Source organism: Pezoporus flaviventris, unplaced genomic scaffold (assembly GCF_033815535.1).
Source record: "Pezoporus flaviventris isolate CSIRO_AGI_PZ_B2104156 unplaced genomic scaffold, CSIRO_AGI_Pfla_v1 ptg000010l, whole genome shotgun sequence".
In the NCBI taxonomy this organism is placed as follows: domain Eukaryota; kingdom Metazoa; phylum Chordata; class Aves; order Psittaciformes; family Psittacidae; genus Pezoporus; species Pezoporus flaviventris.
This window is the reverse complement of record NW_026892558.1, coordinates 2,224,920-2,251,507: the sequence shown is the minus strand read 5'-3', so window position 1 is coordinate 2,251,507 and position 26,588 is coordinate 2,224,920. Positions and strand designations below refer to the sequence as shown.

General features: G+C 43.1%; 1 protein-coding gene across 2 annotated transcripts in view; it reads right to left on the bottom strand.

The window, feature by feature from the left end:
• The window catches only part of SMAD2 (SMAD family member 2), a 51,609-nt gene extending 36,811 nt beyond the window's left edge, over positions 1–14,798 (bottom strand). For both annotated transcript variants that reach the window (XM_061450508.1, XM_061450509.1), the window contains exons 1-2: positions 14,577–14,798; positions 4,659–4,938 (exon numbers count right to left, since the gene is read on the bottom strand). In XM_061450508.1, coding sequence (XP_061306492.1) covers positions 4,659–4,888 — 230 coding nt within the window. In that variant the 5' untranslated portion in view covers positions 4,889–4,938; positions 14,577–14,798. The remainder of the gene's footprint in view (positions 1–4,658; positions 4,939–14,576) is intronic.
• Positions 14,799–26,588: the final 11,790 nt, after the last annotated feature.

Below are 26,588 nucleotides of genomic sequence, written 5' to 3'. Positions count from 1 at the left end.
AGGCAGCCACAGTTTCTCTGGGCACCCTGTGCCAGCGCCTCAGCACCTTCACAGGGAAGAGCTTCTTCCTTACGTGCAACCTGAACTTCACCTGTTCCAGTCTGAACCCATCACCCCTTGTCCTGCCACTACAGTCCCTGACGAAGAGCCCCTCTCCAGCTTTCCTGCAGCCCCTTTAGGCACTGGAGCTGCTGTAAGGTCTCCTCTTCTGGAGCCTTCTCTTCTCCAGGCTGACCCAGCCCAGCTCTCTCAGCCTGGCTCCAGAGCAGAGCTGCTCCAGCCCTTGACAGCTTTTTTTTCCCCAAAAACTTTAAGAAAAAATAAAATAAAATAGGAGCTACAACAACCTAGGTCAACATTATCCCAAACCTGCCCCCATGTAACTCTTATTAATTGTTCATTATCAGGCGTTTTACAAAAGCAACTCCATTTTGCTATGTCTTGCTTAAGAAGCAAGACAAAACCATGAAGTATAGCTATACTCTTTTTAAGCCAGAAACACTACCCAACTGATCACACCAAAATACTGGGACACTGAAACTACTGATTTTTGTTTCCCTGCTTCCAATTCCAACACCTCACTGCCACCACTGAAATGACTTTTTAAATGACAAAGACTGTGAAAATGCCATTTGACTACTCACTATGTGGCATGGTTTTGTTAAAGTTTGCTTGGATTTTAGCTATCACTAGTTGTAAAGTATTTGTTTCAACAGAGCAATTCATACTCATAAGGAATAAACTGCTCCAGTGGAACATAAATTGTGTAAATGGATGCTTATGCTTTATTTCGTCGCTGACTGCTTCTTGTCCCCCAGCTGTGTCAAAACTGCAAGGGAGAGCATAAAGACAGGATCTTAAATTCTACCCAGTTCATTATGTATTTTAGAAAAGTGAACTCACGTGCCAACATTACGTTTCAGGATACACAGGGATTATGTGATTAGAATCCTACTGGCTGGCCGGGAGGATTCAGCAAGATAACTACAAATTACTCAGAGGGCTAGTGTCAAAAGGACCTCTGTACTTATTTAGCCCCTGCTCTAGATTACTGACCCACTTATGAAGAGCTAAGCACCCCTGCTGTGCAATGCCAACACCAACCCACTCCATCTGTTTGCTTCTGCTTTCTCAGAACCTCTGTTAGTCTGTGTAAGAAGTCATGTTAATTACCGCATGAGCAGCTTTTGCATACTACACAGCATCAGCCTCACTTCATATGTAAGTCACCTTGACAGACAGCACAGAAACACAGCAATGCTAATCTCAGCCCAGTTGTCAAGGACATACAGTAAATATATGCATATTTCTGAAGGGGCATTGTAACTTAACTTTTGTCCAAGCTGCTCTCAGTTTTGAGAAAAGCTTGTAGGTGTCTAGCTGCTTTGCATTTCAATGATGAAAGAGTACACTAGAGTTAAGTACTGTAGCACGCTCTCTGGAAATCTCCAAGGGGACTAGAAACTTGTGGAACCATAACTGAAACTTCTGTTGAGGCAACAGTGGCAAACAGAAGCATCCAATAACACTTGTCAGTATCTGTGCCGAGTTAAACAGTATTAGTAAGTAAATCTAAAGCTAGTTAAATAAAACCAAACACAACCAAACAAAAAGCCCAGCTGCCACATCAGAACTGCATCTCAGTCTGCAGCTTAGCACCTCAAACTTCCTGCTGACTAGGAGAGTCAAATTCAGCATTTTATTATTTATCCCTGCTGATCAGCAGATCTTCATGACATTCATTCAAGTGGGTCTCAAGCAGCAGTTTCACTAACTTACTAAATCCAAGAACAAGAATCTCCAAAAGTCATTACAGTACTGAGCTGACATTTGTTCTTTCTTGGGAATCCAGACTACTGCTGTCAAAGTGAAATAATATCAACAGTCCAAGAGCCAACTAGGAAGCTCAAGAATTCTGTACAGTGCTGCTGGCAATCCTGATATAATCTCATCCCTTAAAGCCACTTATTTTAAAATTAAACTTTGTATAACAGCCAGCATTACTCAAAGAGCTATCTAGCTACCTACTTACTCCTAAGGTAGTCAAGAAACGTAAAACCAAGGTCCAGTCCTTTTTATAGCTGACAGGAAGACAGAATCATAGAATCAACCAGGTTGGAAAAGACTCTGAACATCCAGTCCAACCATCACCCAACACTGCCAAGGCCACCCCTAACCCATGGCACTGAGGCCTCGTCTCCACGGGGTGTGAACACTTGCAGGGACGGTGACTGCAGCCCTGCCCTGGGCAGCCTGTTCCAATGCCCGAGCACCCTCTGGGGAAGGAATTGTTCCTCAGCTCCATCTAAACCTGCCCTGGTGCAGCTCGAGGCCGTTTCCTCTTGTCCCATCCCTTGTTCCTTGGGAGCAGAGCCCAGACCCTCCTGACTCCATCCTCCTGTCAGGCAGTTGTAGGGAGCCATCAGGTCCCCCCAAGATCTCTCATCTCCAGACTGAACTCCCCAGGTCCCTCAGCCATTTCTCATCACACTTGTGCTCCAGGCCCTGCACCAGCTCCTTCTCTGGAGCCCTCCGGTAATAAAATACCTCTCTTGTAATGACAGGTCAAGAACTGAATTCAAACAAATGAGAACAGTATATCAAGAACTGCAGGTCACAAGAGTTCTACAGAGTGTAACAAAGGCTACACAGAGTATAACAAAGTATTTGTATATTTAACTTCGTATTGTTTAAAGAATTATTTTCTACTTGACATGACATTTTCTACATGACAAGAGGTCATGCAAACAGAAGGACAAAACAGACCAGGAAAACAAAGATAATCATAAAATAGTTAAGGTTGGAAAGGACCTCAAGATCATCCAGTTCCAACCCCCATGCCATGGGCAGGGTCACGTTGCACTAAACCATGGCACCCAAGACTGCATCCAACCTGGCCCTGAATACTCCCAGAGATGGAGCTTTCACAGCTTCCTTGGGCAACCCATTCCAGTGCCTCACCACCTTCACAGTAAAGACCTTCTTCCTTATATCCAATCTAAATTTCCCATGTTTAAGTTTTAACCTGTTACCCCTTGTCCTACCACTACAGTCCCTAATGAAGAGTCCCTCCCCAGAATCCTTATAGGCCCCCTTCAGACACTGGAATATTATAATACTGTTTCTATCTTCTAACATCATTGCAATTAGAAAACTATTTTTCTGAACTAGCAGTATTTACTGTCCCAGTAGCCCTAAAAGGGAGCTCTTGGAATTCTTTTAAGAGCTTGAGCTCTAAAAGTTCGATGCACAAAGTGAATCTCCATATGGCATATTCAGCTTCTGCTTTACAAAGTACTTTCCAGTTAAGCATTTGGTCTTTGTCATGGTAAAGCCTTGCTAAATATGTAGAGTCATCTCATGTCAAGTCAAATATTATCCCTAATCTTCAGTCTACTGATACACATTAAGACAAGAATGCTCTAATGTTTTATTTCTGATTGTATTCCAGCTGGCAAAGGAAGAAAGCAGAAGGAAAACTCAGAATTTGGGGACTGCTCTAGGGAAGAAAATATAAGCAGAGGGCAGCATTAGAAACAAAAGGCTAACAGAAATGATAAGGAACAGAATTAAGGTAGTCATTCATTCACAGCATACTCATAATTTTCCCAGAAAGCAGTGTCAAATCTGAAAGAGAATGCTAAAACCATTACCAGATAACAGCCATAACACATTTAATATATGGAAATCATTACCAACACCAGTCCAATCCAGTTTGTGCTATGATTAATACAAAGTCTAAAAGTAGCTGGATCAATGTGCTAATTCAGATATTAAGGTTGTAAACCAGATGTAGGTCCACTTCCCTAGAGATTAAGTTTCCAGGGGCAAAATGCCCAGAATACTCCTGTGCCACCAGATCTTCTACTTTTGCAAAGAAAAGCACACCTGTGAAGTGATTTGATACTTGTATGTCATGTAACGTGCTTATACAGGCACCTCTGTGGGACTTCCGTACATGAATTGAGAGCAGTCTTCATTATACTTACAAACGTAACCCTTGCCTCTCGCACAGCAGTTGCTATGAATTAAGTTGAGAAAGTCAAAGGGGTAGAATGCAAGTCATTCACCTACATGTAAATATGTATCAGGAGTAGAATCGCAGCACTAGAAATTTTCCAAGTTATTAAATAAAAAGCACTTTCATTAACCAATAACATATTACAGTAAATAAACTGGTCTTCAGCAAACCTGCCTCCAAAGATAAAATTCCCCTTCAAAAGGGAGAACGGATGCAGCTCGTACAACTTAAATGAAACTACCAGACATAACTGAAAATAATTAGATGACTGAAGTGTTGACCAAGGAAAAACAAGTCTTTTGTGTTTTTTTCCATGGAAGCGTAGGTTCCATTATGCCCCTCCGATCATAGACAGGGTTATTAAGTAGAGCATAAGGCAGTGCTAGGCACCACCAGAGCACATACAATCTGCAATCTACTTAGTAATGAAAATTTAAATGTAAAGATGTTATTAGAAATTGTGACTTCACAAAGCATTGAGTCAGTTGTAAGCAAGCATTATATAAAACCAAAAGAATCTAACAAATCAAACACATGGAATTGATTTTTTTTTAGCCATTTGTTTAAAGGAAAGCCTAAACATCCATTTTATCATCTCTGAAGGGGTTGCAACAATTTTGAACACAACAGCACTTACCTTGGTATTGTCACACATTTTGTATTGCAATTCTGGGTGGTAATGGCCTTCTCCAGCTCATCCAGCTGTCCTGTTTTCTTGAGCTTCTTGACCAAGCTTTTCACTGCTTTTTCACACCACTTTTCCTCCTGACCATTCTGCTCACCACCACCAGCCCCTCCAGAGCTACCAGATTTTTTCCATCCCAGAAGTCTCTTCACAACTGGTGGAGTGAACGGCAAAATGGACATGACTTTCACCAGACAGGACACTCAGCAAGCAAGATACTCCTGTATGATCCCTAAAAACACAAACCAAAACAGACATTAGCACTGAGGTTTCATAAGAAACAAATACCTTGCTTAGGACCTTTAATTGGATAGGACTGAGCACAAGTCAGATAACAGTTCAGAAGTAGTCTGAATCATGGCTAGGTACTCCTTCTAGAAGGTTCAAACACAAGTTTGCTGCAGACTCTTCAATAGTTAGAAGAAACTAAGGTTGAATTAAACACTGAATTTGTCCTCAAGACTTCCCTGGCTAAAGTCAACTCCAGAAAATACAAAGTTAACTAGAATCTAATTTGGCATCTAGGCTGGCTGGTTTTCATCACTAAAATTTTCCACAAGTGACTGACAAATCACATACACATATGTACACATTCTGCCTATCTCCAAATTAATTTAGCAGGCAAAATTGTGTTTGGAATGTCATTACAGTTTGACAGAAGTCTTCCAGCAGCCAGCCATTTCACAAGCTTTTTCTCATTTTGTTTGTCATGTTTTCAACAGCTACCAATTTTTGTTCCATGGAGGACAGTGATTTGAAATTCACTAAAGTCTGGTAATAAGGTTATTCCCATCTTTCAGTGTCCTACAGATAATGAATCTTATCAACTGACAGTACTTAAAATCATTAAATCTTTCAAAATTCATTAAAGGATATTTAAAGCCTTAGTTTGCAGTTACCTAAGTAGTAGAACTGTCTGTTTTCAATCTTAATAGCTTTCATTCAGTATCAATTACCTGAATGAGGATGTTTATACAAAATGAAAGATTAGAATGGATGCTGAAATTTGGGCTATGTTTAGCATTCACTGTAATTTGCACTTAAAAATCAGTTTAAAGAGGAAATGATAGCCATTTAAAAAAAAAGTTTTGGTTTTGCAGGTTCTATGAGGCTAGTTTTAAGTATTAAAACATAAGACACAAATCAACCGTATCATTTCAGGCAGACAGCTGTTAGAAATAGCCTGAGAACATAATACTCCTACAGATAGAAATAAGGTTGCGGCTTTGGTTTTGGGGGGGGCTTTTCTTGGTTCTTTTTTCAGGTGTTTTTTGTTGTTTTGTTTTTTTTTTTTGTTTTTCTTTTTTCTTTTTTTCCACTACAGTGCCATATTTCCAAGCAGCAAATAGGTATTTGAACTCCAGGAAATTACCTTATTTCCAAGCTGTTCAAGTTAGTTCAGTCGGCTGAAAATACCTTGTTTTAGCTAAGACTATCATGAGGCTACTCAGTTTTAGCTTTCAAGGCAGCCTGTCTGCCTCCCCATGCTGCAGAAGCACATCCCTTGCTTCTACCCAAAATACACCAACTTCATCTTACTGAAATTTCCAATCTGCAAAACAACACAGTTGGGATACTTCAGGCTACAGTAATCACGGCTAATTTATGCTTTGTCATGTCTCTGCAGTCTCAGAGAGGACCAACAAGTCAATAAACACTATATTCTATGGGTAACTTTAGATCATAAGTTTTCAACTTCGACAGAACAAAATATTCAGTAGGAATGACATTTCAATTTCAACTAAATTATACCTCCATACACCAGCTTCTGAAAGCACCTAAAAACAGGACTGAAGCAAGAATGGTAGGTTTGGGGGTCAAGGAGTCAGGGGTTCCAATAAACAGGGACTGAACTGTTCTGGACATGTTCTGAACTGTGCAGGCCTAGGAGTGAAACACATTAGACCTCCACTACAGTCCACTGAGTGGCTCCAGGGATAAAACAGGAGGCTTGCACTCCCTCTGCTGTTTTAAGGTGTCCAAAATGGGGACAGCCACTCTGAGCTCAAAAAAAAAAAAAAAAAGACTTCAACTTTTGAGCAAGGTCGTTAAGATGTTTTAGAGGCATACAAAAGAAATTAAAAATACTAAACCAAAAATGTACAGCCTCTTTTGATTCGAAGACCACATTTCAAATGCTAGCAGTTGACGATGTAGTATCTAAACATTAAATTCAATGCTAGCAGATGGAGGCAACCAGCTACCACCATCATTGCTTATCTACACCTATTCTTCTCCCATTTACAGAGCTCACCAGCACGTATTAACTGTTCTTCAGCTTCAAATTTGATTAACTTTCAATGCCCCAGAATTCTCCTTTGATTGTCAGCCTTATAAAACACACACTTCAGCAGGGTTTCATTTACCACAAAGGTAAATTGCTTATTCTTCCAGGCCCGCAATGCTTTTATCTAATTCTTCAGCTTTACAATACTCCTCGTGATGAGGTGTCCAATTTTGCAGTATTCTCTCCCTTAAGACATAACACTGATCTATGTATCATTTTCTGTACTCTTTGGTGCTTTTTTTCCTTATTTTTAACTATGATTTGCTTTTCTGTTTCACATGCACACTGAGTGATTTAAGTCTGGCAGCAGGAAAGAAACCCCATACATTTCAGTTTCATTTACATTTGAACTCTCATACAATTCTGACAGAGGCAAAAACTACAACAACAAAAATAATCTTTTTCTCATTTCCAAAATATTATGAGCTCAGACCTAGTTAATCAGAAATTTCCAGGTATTATCCTTAGTTTTGACCAGTTCCTTTACAGACACGTGCTCATCTGTACCTGTAAAAATCACAGGTTGATCCCCTATCCCCATGAAGATTAGCTTTTTCCAAAGCACAAACCAAAACTTAAAGGCACACATTTAAAGAGGCCTTTATGACAATTATTGCAGCTTGGGAGCTATTTAAAGGAAAAATACAACACACACCACAGCTGCAGTTTAAGAGTCTGGGAGGCTTAAACTACCCTCTTCCTTCTAGCTACTGTTTTGCCACATCAGGGATTTGCCAGAAGTATCAATAAGAATTTCACCAGTTATTTCTGTAGTGGCCCCATATCTTTTAACAAAAGAGCAGAGATTGTGACACAAGTAGGACAGAAATTCATTCAGCTTAATACTTCAGCCAATTGTGGCGAGTACTCATTGGAGTACCCTGATTTATGGAGAAACAGCACTCTGCTCCAAGCCTAGAGGAGGCATCTACAAAAAGCAAGGCATGGTTAGGTTGAATTATGAGCAATTTGGATAAATGCAAAGTATGCAAGGAGAAAGCCTTGAAATACCCTACTAGGTCAGAAGAGTACTGCATATAGCCTGGTGCTCCATCACCTCAGGTGGCAAATGGACATGCTACTCAAGGCCATCACAAACCTGGCTAATTTATGTGGCCCACTCTCCCCATAATTATTCAGCATCTTAAACTGTTACAGCATGAAACTGAAGGCCACATTCCTACCTATTCCCTTCAACAGCTATTTATGGACCTGTTGTTCACAAATTCATCTAATCACTTTCTGAACCTGCCTCCCACAATCTCTTGTGGCAGACAGCACCACAATTTAACTGCCCAATGTTGTAAGAAAGTACTTTCAGCTATTTTATTCTCTTCCTAGTTTCAGAAAGTGCCTCTTAATCTAGCACTGCAAGTTTTGCTGAAGAACTGTTTCTACTCATCTTGTCTGCAAGCTTCATAATTCTGTACATTTGAATCACATCCCCCCCTCAAAAAGAGGGCTATCGGCCTTTTATCACAAAGAAGTATCTGAATGAACATAGCTCATACAGTTTGAGAAGGTCTTCTGGGCAGATGCCATGCCTGAAAGCTTTACTATTTCAGTTAAATTACAAATACTCCGAGTACTGCATAAGGACTGACCCAAAGACTACAGGAAAACTCTTATCAGCCTATGGTCATCTTTCCATTTTTCTTTTTGGTCACAGTACCAAAACATTCTCCACATTGTAATTAAAATAAAAACGGAAACCTACACCTCACAAGGTATTTGGAGATGGGAGGCAGACACCACGTTTGAACACCTGGCTGGAGCTCAAACAAAAATGAGGAGTCCTACACCTGCATTGGATCCTGACTATATCCACCTAGACAGACTCAGATATAATGTTTTACACTAGTGGGTTTAGGAGTCACTGCTGCAGCTCATTTTTGACCAGCAAATCCCAGTTTCCACTCTAACACTCCAACACACTGGGACTCTTGAGTAATTGCAGGGAGAACCCCCTTCTGAGCTCAACTATAGCTGAACTGTTAGTATCAAGGCAGCAGTGCAATACAAAGCAGAAAGCTTCCACTATTTTTTATCCCCTTCCATGTTCTCTGTATTGTGCCTTAAAACTGGAGCTCTGAATGCTCAAGGAGTACTTACTGCTGCTCAGAGAAATACGACTGCTTCTTTAGATAGCTGGAACACATGGAGCACGTGCTGTTACTCCCAACAGATTAATACTGGAAGACTAACAAATTGCCTAACTTTGGTAGTATTTGTTTCATCTCTGCCCCCGTAGTATCTCTCTGCTTCCTGATGCACACATGTTTCTATAGTTGGTCAAACAGTGTCATAGTTGGCAACTTCTAAAGTCACAGTTTGAGTCATGTCTGCTATTATTCAATTCTACTGTGGTTCTCTGGAACAAGTATTAAATATTAAGCCCATGATCCCAGCAATAACTAAGCATAAAAGATGAAGAAAACCTTAAGGGCAGCATGCTAGCAGAGTAAAATCTTCAAGGGAAATTTTTCTTTCCAGAGTGTCTGGAACATGCTATAAACACATTGGTGCTACAAAAAATATCAAGTGATTTCTGGCTAATTTATTCTAAAGCCTTATGCAGCATATTTTATATCAGTCTGACTATTCATCTTAAACTTGAAATAAAGAAATCTGATCTTTCCTGGTTTTACTACAAGTATTCTGGCTTAGAGGAATTTCATTTGCGAGAGCTCTTCTCGAATAAAGAGGACAGAAGTTAAGCTTCTGAGGAAAGAAGATCGAGGAAAATAATTTGTGGTATTTGAGAGAGTCTACGAGTTCATTTCCTCCCTATTTTAGCCCTGTTTTCATACTTATTTTTTTTTAAAGGCAATGTTTTTTTCATTAATCCTGGAATTCTGACAACATTCTTTATCAATTTCACCAAGCGCACAATGTTTCAGGATATTTTAGAAGATGGGGGAATATCCACCCTTTCCCTTCAGATGCAGCCCTGTGACATTACTGGCTTCAAGATAAGGTAACATTAATTGAAGCCTAATCTATTTAAGGCAGCATAATAAATTATTTTAGAAGACCTTACATTAGTCTAGACAGTAGTGGGATTTGAAGTTTTAAAAGGCATAGCTTGTGCAGTACTGCATGTCTCCTATATTAAGCCAAAATCATTAATACTTTAAGAAACAATAAAACAAGTATTTCATGTTGCATTGAGCCAGTCTTTCCCCTTTCAGGCAGAATACACTCTAAAGCACTTGGTGAAACAGACAAGAGAAGACACTTCACTTCTATTGCACCCACAACCACTCCAAAAAACTGCCTTTGGAGATTTCAGAAAGGCTAACTCCTTCCCCTACAAATGCATCTTAGAGACACCTGGTTCTGCCACATTGCAGGAGCTCAAACCTACTGCAATGTACAAGACTTTTCTGAAGAACGCACCACCATGAGATTTAAAGATGGTGCCCATTCTTCTCCACTCATATTCAGGTCAAGGTAGGTCAGCTTTAGGTATTCCCTTACTGGATTTGAGGTGTTAGCAGGTTTTTGTTTGGGGAAGATGGGGTTTAGAGCTGGGGGAAGGGGAATTCTGCCCTACTGAGCAATGCCCTCAGATCCACCTCAGTTCAGCTTTTTAGCCAATTAGGCCAGTAGTGGGGAGAGGCTCTGAAGAGCTCCTTCCCAAGGGGCTCCATCTGTCCCACAGTTCCATCTGGCCAGCTCACAGGCCAAAGCTCAAAGATATGAAGCCAAGGTCCTGGTTCAGCTTTGACACCAGCCAATGAAGTTCAAGGCAGGCTGCTTGTGATCTGAGGGGACAAGAGCAAAGAAAATTCCTCCTCTGGGTCAGCTCTGGAATAGGAATTTGAGACATGCCTATATAGAGACTCAATGTACACATTAATTTTTATTACTCTTGAGTACTGCCATGCATTTTGAAACTCTGAATAACTGTACTAACTTTACATGGCTCAGTGAAAACAGAAATACCCACTCCGAAAGTAGTCTTCCTTTTTTTTTTTTTTGCTCTTGCTCACTTCATGAAGTTTGATTATGAGTCAAATGAGAAAACTAATTTCTCTACAAGGAGCTAAACTAAGGAGGATCATAATGTTATGAAAGCTTCATAAGCTGGGGTTTTCTCCAATTACTACAAATTACAGACAAATGTAGTAATGAAAAGCTATATTGCTACTACAAAATTTGCACACTGTATGTAACACATTCATTCCTGGTACACTAAAATTGCATGCAACTGAAGAGAAAGAAGAAACGTTCATTTTACTGACGTTGGATTAAGCTACTAATGGGACTATTTTAGCAACTTTTCTAGAACTGCAAAAGAGGAAAATAACCACAACTGCAGTCAGCCAATCCACCTGCCTCTGCAAAGCAGCAGAATTCTTCCACTTAGTATTATGAACTTTGCAGCATTGATCCTTAAAACTGAAAGACCTTTTTTAGGCCTACAAAAGCACAGAATAAACACTCCAAACCACAGCAGTTTAAGCCCCTTTTACCTCCTTTGCTTTGACTAAAATTCCCATGTGTAGAAGGCAAGTATCAGTTTCATTATTTTAGAAAATAAATACTCCTGGGCTAAATTTGACAGGAACATTCATAGAACTGATTATCAGGTACCTAGTTTTGATCTGCATAGCTTAGCAGCTTCTCCACTTCCTTAAACCATAAACAATTGCATTTAACAATTAGTTAATGCAAATTCACTTTCAAGATAGGCCTAACCTAAATGTTCAACAGGCCAGTCCCACACAGGCCCCTGATATGCAAGAGCTCTCTCTGCAATGTCTAAGGTTAACCTCTATACCTCCAGTGTAGGTAAATCTAGCCTGAGCTAGACTAACCTGACAGGAGACTCAGGAACTGCTCTCTCACAGTCTCCTCTCAGCCTTACTTCACACAATGGCTGTCAAACACACATAATCATTATAAAATGTCATCTGGAATGAAGCCTTACTGTTTGTAGAACAGATTCTCTGCTGAGAGTGGAGAGCAACATTTTAGGAAAGTTTTCTGCAGTAGCCAATTTCTTCTAGCCCAGAGAGTATTGAACACAGGGCTGCCTGTACTATTCTATTACAAAAAAAACTAATCCCATCGCATGACCTGCAGCAATTCAGTTTAACAAATCAACAATTACAAATATTTTGGCAAAGTAAGCTTAGGTATTGTTTGCCTCTCAGCACAGTTCACAACCAGTTTATGGCTTTATGATAAAAGTCATTAAATCCAATCTGAAAAGCAGAATTTACAGCTCACTTAGCAAGTCAGGCCCATAAATGGATGCTTTCAATTACAGGGCATTTACGTGCACAATCATTATGGCAGTGCTGAGTACATTTGGAAACTCTAGAATACTTTTTATAATAATTAAAACTTTGCGTACTATTCTTTATATAAACAAAACTTAGGAATTCTCTTCAGTCTCAAGCAGAGCTCAGATTCATTGTTATACAGAACCTACTACAAAGCCTGTTCTCCCAGTGCTTTTGTGGGAAAGGGATTAGAGAGGTGGAAACAAGTTTTGTTTTTTAAAGTTGCTTTTAGTAGCACAGATTTTGCTGAGCTCCAATAAACTCAATTATATCAACTGGTGCTCAACACTTCTGAGAGATCAAGTGGAACAGGAAGATGGAGGAGGACCCAGGAGGGCCTTTCATTTGGAGATTTACTGAGCAATTCAAGCCTATTTGATTTTGTTTGTGAATCTACCCTCTAGGTGAAACAGGAGATTAGTTACAAGACAAATTTTAACCTCATTTTTTTACAATTGTGTCGTTCTTTTTACCATCAAACAGAACCTCAGGGAAGTTGACATATTCTTCAAGATGTATTACTCACACCCAGCTTCTTCCAGAAAGAAAACTGGATCTTCAAACACTTGTTCTCTTTGGTGACAGCCAGTGTAGTCAGGGTCTGACCCACACAACTGCAGAACAAAATCAACTACCAGGTTACTCTGTTAAACATCCCAACATATTGTTAAATATGCACTTAGACTCCGCTTTGAGATAAGTTTAAACCACCTTACACGGGATCCTCCCCTTCCTCTTTCTAACGGCATTTGTAACCAACGTTATCTTTCATCATGATAGTGCTAAGCAAACGGGGGAAGGGACTTCAAAAACCTCCCCTTTACCTACATTCCCACTCCCCTCTAATTCACTAGAGATTGTAAACACTAGCATTTTAAAGCTACAACTTAGACAAATAACCTGCAACAACACTGCAAAAGTCTTAAATAGCAACCTGGTTCTGCTAAAAGAAGCTTCTCACCTTAACAAGAGGTGAAAAGCTGTTTTTTTTTTCAGCCTGAAGAACAGAGCAAAGACTGATCAGTCTCTCACTACAGAGTTCAACCCCCACAGAAATAATGTCATGAATCAGTCTTGAAAGTACAGTTCTCCAGGCTAGGAGAGGAACACTTAAGAACAGACTAACCTGCTGTTATGTGCAGATCTCCTAATAAGCTGTCATTATAAGCTCCATGCTACAGATGGAATCTGGCTCTTTTATAACTGTGATAACATGAGCTCTGCACACAACATTCACAGGTTGCAGCATTTACTAACAGCGCTTTCAGCAATACTCCTTCGGTAAATTCACTTTTTCTTACGGCTTTGCGTTTGTAACGACTACAGCACACATGTGTTGGAATCTTGGGGCTGTCTGGTCAAAAACTGTGACAGACAAGCAAACCACGGGACAAGGGGGCAGTCTGAATCCCAGCTGTTCAATTAACAGCTCTCCAGGACTATCACACTAGCTCTTCACTCACCCACGTGTGGGGGGGTTTTCTTCCCGTCCTTTTTTACTTCCCCAGAGTAAAGAATAAAAACTAAAGTCACACTTTTTCTCTTCCCTTCCACTCCACATGAGCAAACTATACACAGGAGCTCTACAGCTCTGCAGTACCCCCAACTACTTGCATTTTTCATGCACAGCCTCTCCCATGCGCTTATCTAGCTAGATGAAGCACTCAACAGACTACGTTTGTTTACATCTCGCAGCACACAGATAACTACAGCATTAAAACTAGTGCCATGAAGAAAACCACTAATCTTAACTCGCTCGTGTACACGTCTCGTGTAGGTAGCGCTTATTTCACGTCCGTGGCTCTGCACCTAGGAGGGGAACAGACAAAAGGGCATTGGCTGAAGCGGAGCCTAAACACTTCTTTTGCAACTTGCGCTTAACTTTCTCCACCACCCCGGCGCGGAGTACTGCACACCTAATCTCTGCAAGAGAAAAAACACCGGACAGAGAAGGAGAGGAAGGAGAAGCACTGATATCCCCCTCCTCCCCTCGACCCCCGTACACACAGCGAGAGGGGCATGGACCGCTCCTTCCCACCCCTCACCGTGGGCACACCTCGGCGTGCGGCCGCTGCTGCGGTGACAGCGACCCCCGCGCCCCCCGCCCCGCTCCCCCTCGCACACCACCAGCGAGCAGCTCCCCGCGGTACCGGCAGCTCCCCCAGCCCCGTCCCGCCCCCGCCGTTGCCCTCCGCAGCCGCCCGCCTCGTCCCACCACAACAAAGGGGGAGGAGGGCGTGGAGAGGCGCCCCCGGCCCCCGCCGCCACCAGGCCCGGCCCGGCTCTCACCCAAATCCGCAGGCAGGCGGCGGGACCCCGCTTCCCGAGCCGCGGCAGAGCGGTGCTCCCCGTCCCGCGGCGAGGTCGAGTCGGGCTGCGGGAGCACCCCGGGGACCGACCTCTTCCCTGAAGAGGCTTGGGCTCGCCCGGTGCCTCAGCGCCGACTGCCCCGTTCGCCGCCTCGCCGCTTCCCTTTACCTCTCTCGGCGCCCCGCCCCGGCGCTGGGCGGGGAGGCGGAGCACTGGTTCCTCCGCCCGTCTCTTAGGAACGGCGAGCGGTGATTGGCCAGAGGGCCCCGAGGCCCGGCCCGAGGAGCCAATCGACTGCCAGCAGAGGGGCGGAGGGAGACGGAGCCGGGGAGGCAGGGCTTGCGTGCCCCGAGCGCCGGGGGCGGAGCGGCGCCGCTGATTGGCTGAGCGAGCCATCACTCCTCGCTACCAGCACCCGCCGGGGGCGGTTGACCGCGATAGGGGGGCGGAGCGGAGGTTTGACTGACCCGCGGGCGCGCAGCCGCGCTGGCGGAGTGATACCACGCGTACTTCTGTATGCGTCCCGTAACCTGCCGCGATAGGGCGGGGGTGGGAGCTGAGAAAAAGTAGTGCGCGCCACGCCGGAGGGAACGGTCACCCTGCTGCCCTCAAAACCGTAATTAAATCGAAGTTTAAATGCACCTTGCACAGGAGAGGGCAAAATCTCTTCCCTCAGGCACGGACCCGCTCCCCACCCTTCCCTGCTTCCCTCATCTCATCTCCAAATGGATTTAAACTGCCCGAGGCTTCATCCGCGCACAGCACAGGCTGGAACGGGCACTGTGATGCTGACACAACGCTGAGGAAAGGCTGCCCCTCGTCCTAAGTGGCTCCTCAGTGTGGTTTTCCCCTCATGTCATTGTCTTGCCTTGATTCCAGCCACTGCCTTCAGTGGAGCTCACAGTGCCGACCACCCGTGGTGCGGTCACGGTGTAACGCAATCGAATTCCTAACCCTGAGGGGCCAGGCTCACCGCAGGTAAATTAACAGCCTGTTGCCCCACAACAACGTGACCAGGACCCATCAGCACCGAAAAGCCGTTGCTTGTCCTTATCCCACCACCTTCCATACGTGCCAGCCGCAGACCATTTGTCTTACACAGAGTCACAGAGGGTTTTGTGTTGGAAGGGACCTTAAAGCTCATCCAGTTCCAGCCACGGGCAGGGACCCCTTCCACTAGAGCAGCTTGCTCCAAGCCCGGTCTTGAGCACTGCCAGGGATGGGGCAGCCACAGCTTCTCTGGGCACCCTGTGCCAGCGCCTCAACACCCTTACAGGGAAGAGCTTCTGCCTAAAATCCCATCTAAGCCTCTTAGGTCCCATCTCACAACACAAGAGGTTGCTTTTGCAGCCGTGCTCGTCTCCCAGCCTGAAAAACTTTCTGGGTTGGAACTGGATGATCTGAAAGTCCTTTCCAACCTTAACTATTCTATGACTCTGTGTAGGTGCTGTGATTCAGTGTCCTGGGCACATGTCCCATCTCAACGGGTTTGGTGCTGTCAGGAGCCAGGTGAGGCACCTCTCCCATCATCTATCCCTGCTGACAGAATGATAGATGTCAACTCGCATAAATCTCCCTTTTTCCTTTTCTATGCTTGGAATTTCACAGCCTGAAGCACGCATGCAGCTTTATTCCATGTTTTTGTTGCATTTTTTTCACCAGTTTGAGTTTCAAAGCTTGAGTTTCAAACTTGTCATAAAATTAATATAAAAGTAAAATGGAGGAGATTTTGCCCGAATGCAAATGGCATTTTCCAAGGCCAGTTTGAATGCGCTTTGAGAGACATGGTTTAGTCTGAGGCATCCCTGCCCGCAGCAGGGGGTTAGGACTGGTATGCTTTAAGGTCTCTTCCAACCCAAACCATTTTGTGATTCTATCATTCTAAGATACCCACTGCAGACAATGAGGAGCTGCTAACAGATTATCATTGTGGTTTTGAAAGATAAGGACGCGTTCCAGTCATACTGTACCTGAAAACAGAGACCGGCTGCCCAGCTAGCGCAGCGCTCGCTTTTGTGAAGGGTTCACTGTGTGCAGAGATATTTTATTTTTCTATGAACACCAAGTTAATTAAGCTCAGTTTTCCTATGGATTTACGTCTCCCATTCCCTTCACCTTTCCACTCCATTAAATCCACAGCCCCACTCTAGTATCCCAAAGGCTGGCTTCTGATATATCCAAGGCTGACTTCCATGTCCCAAAACTAATTTTACTGGTTTGTAACTTGGCCATGGACTAGCACGTGCTGGTTCAGGGCTATGTGTTCTCTGGCTGGCCAGACGCCCTTCGATTCTCTGCTGCCAAGGAAGCCAAACAGTGCTGATAAGGGCTGAGCTTTCTCTGCTTTCCTCCAGGGCAGAGCACTAACAAGGTTTTTCTCTTCTAATGCCAATGAATCTTGGCCAACATTGCGTTTCCAAAAGCCCTGTGCCGATGTTAGGTTTGGTTGAAATAGAACAAAAGGTTGACTAGCTTATATTGGGGGATGCAGACAAAAGAAACCCATCAAATTTGTGTAAAAATCCTTTCTTTAGGGAAGGAAATTGCAAGCAGTAGGAGAAGTAAAGCAAAAGGAAGAAGGTGGTGTCAGGGCTGCAAATCACAGAGCCCAGAAGCTACCTGAGAAGCATGGTTGCCGTGGAGAAGCCAGGCAGAGATGTGCTCGTACAACATGAACACCACTAGAGAAAGGGCTCCCAGCCATGCAACTGCAGAAATAGCACTTAATTTGGTGAAAACAAAGCAGTGAAACTCACTCCCTCTTACCAAAGCAGGATAATGACAGGTCATGATAACTGAACCACATAGCTGGGCATGTTTTGAGCACAACTGGTTAGGTATTGGTGGGTGGCAGGTCCATTAGTATTCAAACCTGAGTGGAAAAGCATCAGCATCTCTTGCAAGGTTTGCTAATGTGTCAGGGGAATCGGCATCCTCACACGAGCAACACAGTGGTCTTTCACAGTCACCTGTCTGCAGGAAAGAACAAGGGAAATCATCTGAAATCTGAAGGAAACATGTTGAAACAGCAGCTGGCTGCACTGTGCTATAGAGAGTACACGTTGACTTCCCAAAGGCTGTGACCAAATCCCCAAAGAGGTAAAAGAAACACAATGCTGATATCAGATAACTTCAAAAGACACCTATGATTTCTAAATGACCCGAGGCTATCAGATATTGCTGCGTGAAGCTGGAGACAAGTGTAAAACACAAGGCCAGGAAGGCAGGGCTTGGAGGCAGAAGAGATAGGTTTTGTGTTAAGGGCATTATTGCCAATATGTCAAAATTATCTGTTAAACTGAAAAAAAAAGAAAAAAAGAAGAGCTTTGAACGGAGCAGTGATACAAATAGATCAGCCAGCACATTGGAGGCAGGAAGTAATGTATGACAAAAGTGACTATAAATCCATGGAGAACCGCTACTAAATGCTCCCAGATTTCTTAGCTCGTTCCATTGAAGCAGTACCATACAGTTTAGTAAGTGCTTTGTCTCTTGCATCAGCGACTGCAGTGCTGCTTCCCTGCTTACTGTAAATGCCATTTCAGCATGTTGTTTTCTCTCTGAACTTACATGAAGGTAGCTTTCATCTTCCGCAAATCTGCGAAAGATTATGAAAGGGGGAACGGCACACAGAGAAGCTGGGTCTGGAAACTGAAAGGGACAGATTCCCTTTCATGCCACATTACTTCATGGCCAAATGGCATGAAAGAAGCCTTTCCTTGTCATTGCAGGATTGCCAGCCACAGTGACGAAGAGTCCAATGGTTGCAAAATCATCCCAGCATGAAAAAACTCCTCTAGGATTGAGACTGTGTCTCCCCCAGGCTCAGAGGGTTAAATACCAGCTAAAACCACTTCTCTTTACATCCCATGAAGTCTGTAAGCAGCTTCACATTATGTCCCTTCTTGTGGCAGCATGAAGAGGGTTAAAGAGGAAACCACACTATGCTTTTCCCATCACACAATGAGAGGCACAGCAGTTGGTTTTCAAGACAGCTAACTGCTGGCCTACTGTCCAAACAGGCATTTACATTGAAGTGAGTAGAGAAGAGCTTTAACATCACAAATTAAAAGAAAGCCATTGCGTGAGGCATAGAAGTCTCCAAAATGAATGGGAACTACTCAGTCATACTGGCGTATAGTAGATGAAATATGCGCAAAGGGCCATGTACTCCTTGAACTTTAAAAAACACTGCGACTTCAGGCTGGGATTAATTGCAAAATGCATAAAAAGGTGTTTTATATTTCTGCTCTTCTATGTATCTTTTCAGTCATAAAATTGCACTGAAATGTTGAAACTCAAATCTGTTCACTACCTCTTCTGAAATGCAGAAGTGTGTTTCCAATATGTAGTTTCAGACTAGGCTGTTAGGAGAGTTCTAGGCAAAGTGAAAAAATATAAGGGAAATAGACCACAGTGCAAAAACCAGATTGCCAGCCCTTGGAGTCTGCAGTGTCTGTCCTGTACCTTTGTCAAAGTGAACTGAAGATATAACTGGTATTCAAAATAATGGGATAAAAATGAAGATACGTCTTTCTGGCCCATCATGGTACACACTTGTTTGTCTTATAAGGTAGTTATATTTATCAGCTGGAATGGAGTTAGACAGTAATCCTTGTAAGTGATATCTCATCTAAGAAGTTCATAGTGCACTGAGAAGATGGACAGGCTGGAGAGCATCCAGAGAACAGCCATGAGGATGATGAGAGGATGGGGCAGCATGTGTGGAAAGGGTGAAAGAACTATGTTTGTTCAGCCTAGAGAAAAGAAGGCTCAGGGGAGCCCCTGTCACATGTTCCAGTATTTAAAGTGTGGCTACAAAGACAGTTTCCCTTTTTACATGGAGTTCCATGGGAAAGATGAGGCAATGGGCACAAGTTAGTCCTGGGGAGATCCTGGTTGGACACAAGTGGAAAATTTTTCCTAATGAGAACAACCAACCATGGGAATAATCTCCCCAGGGAAGTGGTGTGTTCCCCAACATTGAACACTGTTAAGATTTGGCTGGACAGGGTGCTGGGTTATCTAGTGTAGGTCATGCTGTGCCTAGACAGATTGGACCAGATGATCCTTGAGGTCCCTTCCAGCCTGGGATTCTGTGATTCTCCTGATCTATATATCTGCTCAAGTTCCTCATTTACACTGCATAATTCTGATGAGTAAATGATTTAACTACCTTAACTTATCTTAACTCCTAGTGCCTCTTTGCACATAAACCTAGTTGCCCTGAGTAACCAAAAGCAGAGCAAGCAGGGAGAGACAACTTTGGCATAATCAAGCAAACACTTGAATTTTGAACTCTTGGTGCATTAACATGCTTCACTTTGCACTGAAACGGAACAAGAGCTTTCATACAGCTGGGCAGTAAGGTCTTGCCACAGGAAAATCCTGAAGGCCTGGATCCATCTAGGGAGCTTCACGGCTCAGATGCAGTCATGGATGTTATACACAAGCTCAGTGAACTCAATTTCATGCTAGTCTCCTGGCTTCAAAGCCTTGGTTTTACACCTGACTTTAGGTGTGGTCAGCGACACAAAGAAACGGTGATGTTTTACCATGCTTGAACTCAAAATGCATTTTAATTAGGCTTGGCTGGCACAGGATGCTGCAGTTCAGCAGGCTGCAGAGCCTCTGAGATGATTCTGCAGGACCTGCATCAGGACCAGCACCACCAGATGAAGAGAGGCAGGGGCTCCCAAGGGTCCATTTGGACAGATACCCTCCACTCCTAGCTAAGGGATGTCCGCTCTCCGCTGTCAGTTGTCACTGTCTTATTTCCCTCTGTTTTCCTGATTTTTATAGATTAGAAACATTTCTTGTTGTCAGCATTTCTGTTTCTTTTCTCTCTGTCCTTTCTTGTTATTCCAAATACTGCACCATTCATCTGCGTACATCCTTTATTTTGAATTAGTTGATTAGAAACACATTTATGCTAACCCCAAATAAGCCATCATTAATGTGAAATAGCCTTGTTTACAAAGAGATTTACGCAAGTTTATCTTTATTGACTTAAACAAACAAGTGTAATTTGTAAGTAGGCCTGGGGGACAATAGCTTTGTTTCTGAATTAACGGCAGGCCCTGGTCCAGCAAGGATTTGTGTACATGTTTAAATCTGTGCAGTGAATAAGCCAGCTGAAGGCAGCAGGATCAGTCCTAGGAACAAAATTCAGCATAAATGCAAACCTTGGTATGATTAATTTTTTATCATCCTTATTCCGTTTTTTTTCTGTTTGCTTTTTCCATCAAGCAGACATTAATCCATTACAGCGAACCTGCAAAATAATAATAATAATAAAAATAGCTTGTGCCTCCCTAGGAAGGATCAAAATAAACCAATTTATGATGTGATCAGTTATTGCAATACAGTCTGTTTCTGTTTTACACTGTGTAAGGCGCACTATGCTAATTAAGCATATGTTTGTATAGATTAGTCTCAATGAGATTTACCCCAGTTTTCTACACCATCTGTGCAAGATTGGTAGCCGAGTTGGAAGTGATCTCTGTGTATATTGTCTGTATTAGTTGAAGAAGTGTTTAGAATCCTTTGAGGTAAAAGTTCTATTTATGTTACTATTGGTCTTGTAAAGCTTTAGCTATAGATTTTGGTCATTCTTTTTGTGCTTTCAAAAACTGGCAGTTTAAGGCAATGTCACTTTAAAAGTTATTGTTACTCTGATGGACAGAATAGATCAAGCAAGAATTCAAAGAACCTGAGAAGTCCTTTCTTGCTTAGTCTTATTTAGAGATATAAAACATACATTCCTGTTTATGCAGGTGAAGATATCACCAAGTAAAAATGTTGCCATAACGAAAAATTAGCCTTTAAAAATATACTGGGACTTTATCATTAAAAACTGATACATAGAAACATATAAAAACCATCATGTTGTTTATTTCAGCTCTTGGCATTTATCATGAAGAATAACTGATGCAAAAAATCTCTGTCCTTCTAATGGCACTTGTAAGCAACTGATGGCTTTTTCTGTGTAATCCACAGGGAAGCCTGTGTTAGAGCCTCCATCCCTGGCACTCCACATTACCAGGGAGGCAGGCTGATTTCATGGCTCTGGACAGCCCTGGTGTGGCACTGTGGCAGCCTCGTGTTTACAGAGGAGACTGGGCAGAACTCACGGAGTTATCTCTGCCTCTGCTCTTCCGTGTAAGGCTCAGCTGGTTTTGTCCTCTCCCAGTTCAGAATCGAGTGGGTGCGAGGAGCTGGTGCTGGGCACATGTTCTCTGTCAGCACAGCAGAATCTCCACTCTGCAAAAGCAGGTTTTGTCCTGTTGTACTTTGGAAGTGCCCTTCTGGCAATACAGACCAGTTTCTTACCAGTATGTGGGAAGATAGTGTCCTGATGCCATGTTCTGACTGTAGGATTTAATGCAAAAATCCACATTTTACCAGAATCTTAAAATTTATGATTAAGAGGGACAATTATTACCATCTATTGTTATGTTAGTCTCATCAAAAGCCAAATAATTTCCCCCACACAATCCTTTTTGAGCCTGTAACCTTTGCAGCTCTGAGCTATTGAATATCTGCCATGGAAAAAGCTCAACTCCGATTACAAACCTGTGTTGGGAGGGATCCATCAACAGCCTGGTAAGACAGTGTGGTGAAAATGAGAGAGCCTTTCTCTTTTATCTGTAAGGGCTCTGTTTAGCTTCAACTTAATGCTGTTAGATCTCATTATACTTCTTCGTTGGTTTTGTTTTGCTAGACTGATGTCTTTACATAGACATCTTTATGGCATACAAGTATTTGGCAACTGAGAGCAAGTCGCACCTCAGTGTTTTTCTTAAATAAACAAACTAAACTGAATTTCTTTGGTCTTTTGTCACAAGGAGGGCTACCAAACTTCCAGGTTTATCCCTCTTTACCTCTACAACTTGCTTTTTGAAGTTTAGACACTAAAACCATGAACAATCCTTTAATACATTTACAGTGTTAGAACTTTTCTCTGCTTTTATAGAGTTGTTTTCCGTTTATCTGTTCAGAAGCCCCATTTCCTCTCTTGGCTTCTATGTAAAACTGGGAGTAGATACAGTGTTTTCAACAGTGACCTCTAAATCCTTTCTAAAGTCACTGCTTTCCAACTTTTCACTGCAGTCCCCACTCTTTAAAGTTGAGATGTGCATCCTTGATTCCTTGAGACAGCTGTCTTGAGATCTCCAATGTGAGTGACTACATTTACTGCACTGTGCAGATCTGTCTACAAAAGTAACTTGTCAATACGTATGGAACATGGCAGTAGGAAAGACTCGCAGTTTACAGCCACAGGCAGGGACAGCTGATTTCTTAGACCTTAGAATTTACAGGTGAAGGAAGGTCAGGCAATAACAAGATCTTAAATGATTTAGAGCAGCATCACTAGTGAAAATGGAAATGAGAGGTATGTCTCCTGACCAATGTGACCAAACAGAATTCAAAACTGCAGCCTGGCTGGGTTAGCTTCTTCATGCAAGTTTGACACAACTGCAGGCAAACATACAGTAGATCATACAGATTTAAGCACCGAAGGTAAGAAAAACACAGCACATAGGCTGCAACAGCCAAATTCAGAACTTAATTAGCCTGTTGCTACATGCCACAGAAAGGAGCAGGGCAGGAGAGAGTTATAAATGATGAGAGCCCCAGAAAACACAGAAAATGCTATGCACAAATAAACAGAAGCAGCAGCTGCAAAGAACAAGAGGCAAATGAAAGAGGCTAATGTAGTTTCTACCTGAAGCAACGGCAAGATGTGACATTAGAGATGCTCAAGAATATTGTTTAAACTTTGGACTTTGCAGAATGGATGCAAGTGTCTTGCACAAAATCAAGAACCAGGTCTTATGGTAAGGATTTAAGGCAACTTTGGGCAGTTATTTTTGGACTTGAGGACCCAGCTACTACAAAACTACTCTGTGTGTAGTTTTGACCTTAACTCCACTCCTGCATGGAGTTTAATCACAGGCTTCTCCTTAGCTAACACAGGTGATAGATGTTTGTGCTTTTGCAGGGCAGAGGCTGGCAATTATGGCTCTGTGAAGCCCTGAGTGGTCCTGATGGATGACTGTCACAATACAAAGCCTTGAAGGACCTTGAACTGGGTGCAGTTATTGCTGTTAAATTTTGCCTATGAAGCTCAGCTTGCCTCTGGTCCATCAGTGAGAAAAAAGTGCTGCTGAAGTCAAATGAAAGAGAAGAATCATCTGGAAAGCCCTTTCCAGGATGTGCCTATAATTTAATCAGACTTGAAGTCATCTTGATTGAACTCAATAGCTCAGGGTTTGTGAGCACTGTAACCAGAGCAACACGGAGCTCAGGGCTGGCTGCTTACGTGGGTCCTGGGTGGATTTTGCACTGCACCAAAATCGGTGTTACAGGTGACGATGCTGTGTGGTGAGGCAGACAGTTGGCGAATGTCAGTCTGAACTCTGTCACTCTTCAGAAACATGGTGAGGACATGCATCAGGTGGGCTTTGAGTCCAGGAGTCATTCTGCCCAAGAAAAGCACCCAGCATAAACCCTTATGACTGCTGATGGGCACTGCCAGCTACGATGCTCTGTGTGTGAATTGCCCTCTCCTGGCAATGCTAAGGGAAGCGACAGCCAGCATGCTTGGGCTTCTTTCTGATTATCCATTCCTGGCTGCTCCCTTCTCATCCTTTCGCTGATGTTCCTGTTACTTCTCCTCCACTTGATCCGGAGGAAAAGCACATATAGCGTCTCACCTACCACGTGTCAGCGCCAGACAGCTGATTGTCAGGCTACCCGTGAAACTGTCTAGACACAGTGATGTGCTGTCAAAAGCACGAAGTTAAGAGTATGATAGGGGAGAATGTTTTCCCGGTGAATCCTCTTTCAATCATCATCTCGGAGGCTATTTGTGTTAGTGGCAGGTACAACATTTTCAGATGAAGACATGATTTGATTAATCAGCTCTGCCTCCTTAAGTTGTTCTGGGTGTTTTTCCAGAGTCCATCCCTGGCATCAGCTCAGGCTTACATGAATTCTCCAGGCACATGGAATGCTGCAGTTACAGGTAGTTCGCACTTATTTAGAAGGTAATATCAGCATAATGGTCTCCTGCTGCTAGATAAAGCCAGAAGGAAAGCCGTGGCATTTTACACATGATACACATTTAAAAATGAAGGCTAGTGGCTTGAAAAAAACATCTATTTTGGAACAGAATATCAGTTTCTCTTCTTAGGTTTGTTCTCAGAAAAAGCACAGGGAGTGGAGAGGAGCAAGAGAATCATCCCAGCACCGTTTATAATTCTAGATAAGATTGTTGCCATTAAGGGATTTTGCCATTTCCCTCTCCCTGTTTTGAGCACCTTTTGATGACTGAACAGCGGCTGATATGACTCAAATCTGTAACATGGCCTGACTGCAGTTTCAGCTGGAAACATTGGCGAGACGGTCAGGTCGCTCATAAAATGAATTACTTTAAAGATCTCCGTGTTCTGAGCCAGGAGATGCATTGCATGGCCACTGCCTGGGGATTAAGAACAAAGCCTGCAGAAGGGAGATCAGAGAAACAGGGCCAACCTCCTTGTGCCACAGTACTTATGGTTCCAGGAAAGAGTATTTAGAACGTAGCTTTGCTCTGTAATATACACACAAAAAAAGGGCATTTTTGGGTTTTACAGACTAAATCTGTAGTGTCTTTTGAGGGGTGCCTTCAGGCTACCTCCACACCAGCACCTTATCCCTGAAAGCCGATGGTTGGATGCACTTCACCAGATGTTAGATTCCAGATTCTAAGTTGGTCACCCTAAACTTCCCACAGCCGAAAGGAAAAGAAGCCCGTTTAGAAGAAAGATAATCTGGTGCATTTTAGAGCTTGCTTTAGGGTGGGATGAAAGACCCCCTAAGACCCCTATTACTCTGCACTGACTATAAAGGGAGCCCGTTCATTTTTAGGTACCTCAAGTTGCTTCAGATCTGCCAGCCTGGCCGCAGACACACAGCAGAGCATGTGAGATCTAGCCCTGGAACCTCTTTATGACTGACCACAGCAGTATCATGTTCTCTTTCATGCAGCATCCTGAGCACATCTGGTGTACCAGTGCAGAGCAGTGCATGGTGCTCACATCATGCCAACTGGCCGCAGCCAGAGACGCCAACCGGCGTGGAATGAGCAACGCCCAGAGTACAAGACTTTCGGCTTTCAAAACAGGGCGGGCACATGAAAACTGTTATTGCAAATGGTCCCTGGCCTGACCTAAATCCCAAACCATGCCCGAGACTTGTCTGGAAGAGCGCAACTGGACCATGGCCAAGCCTTTGCTAGGAACCGTGGCAACCAGGGAGCACGGACAAGGGGAGCTATGTGTGCTGGGATTTCCCTGGGACTTCCCAGCTGCATCTGCATGGTGCTGGGATCAGAGTGAGCTGCCCCAAGGCTTTGGCATGCTGTCCTTCTGCTGCAGAGCAGACCTGACATCCTGCTTAGAAGAACTCAGAGCTATCCGTCAGTAGGTTAATGCATACCAGCAGCAGGCTGGGGCACAGAGCTTTATATTAACATTGTCTTTCTTTCACAAATTAGTTAAATAACCCTTACTGTTCCAGACTTCCTCAGCACGATTGCAGGGTCAAGCCTCAATTCTCCAAAGGCAGGCAGGTATATCAGCATGATAGACTGAAGAATTAAAATACGAATCTGCCGACTACTGACACATCTATGAGGCATGTAGATCTCTGACGTAACACCGTAGTGCCCAGCTGAGATGGGAAATCTGTATGATAAGTTCAGGACAGGGTTTGATCCAGGAGCTCTGGCATTCCCTTCCCTGCTTTTGCACAACATGACTACTTGCCAGTTGTCACCTTTGTCTTCCACTCTTCATCCTTCAAATTCTTCCATCTATTGCGCGTTTGTTTTACAGTTTTTCTCAGGAATAGAAGACTAAGAAACACTGGGTAAATCTTTTCACCCTATGATGATATTTTGTTTATATCAACACATCTTAATATCCAGATATTAGGTATGCTTCT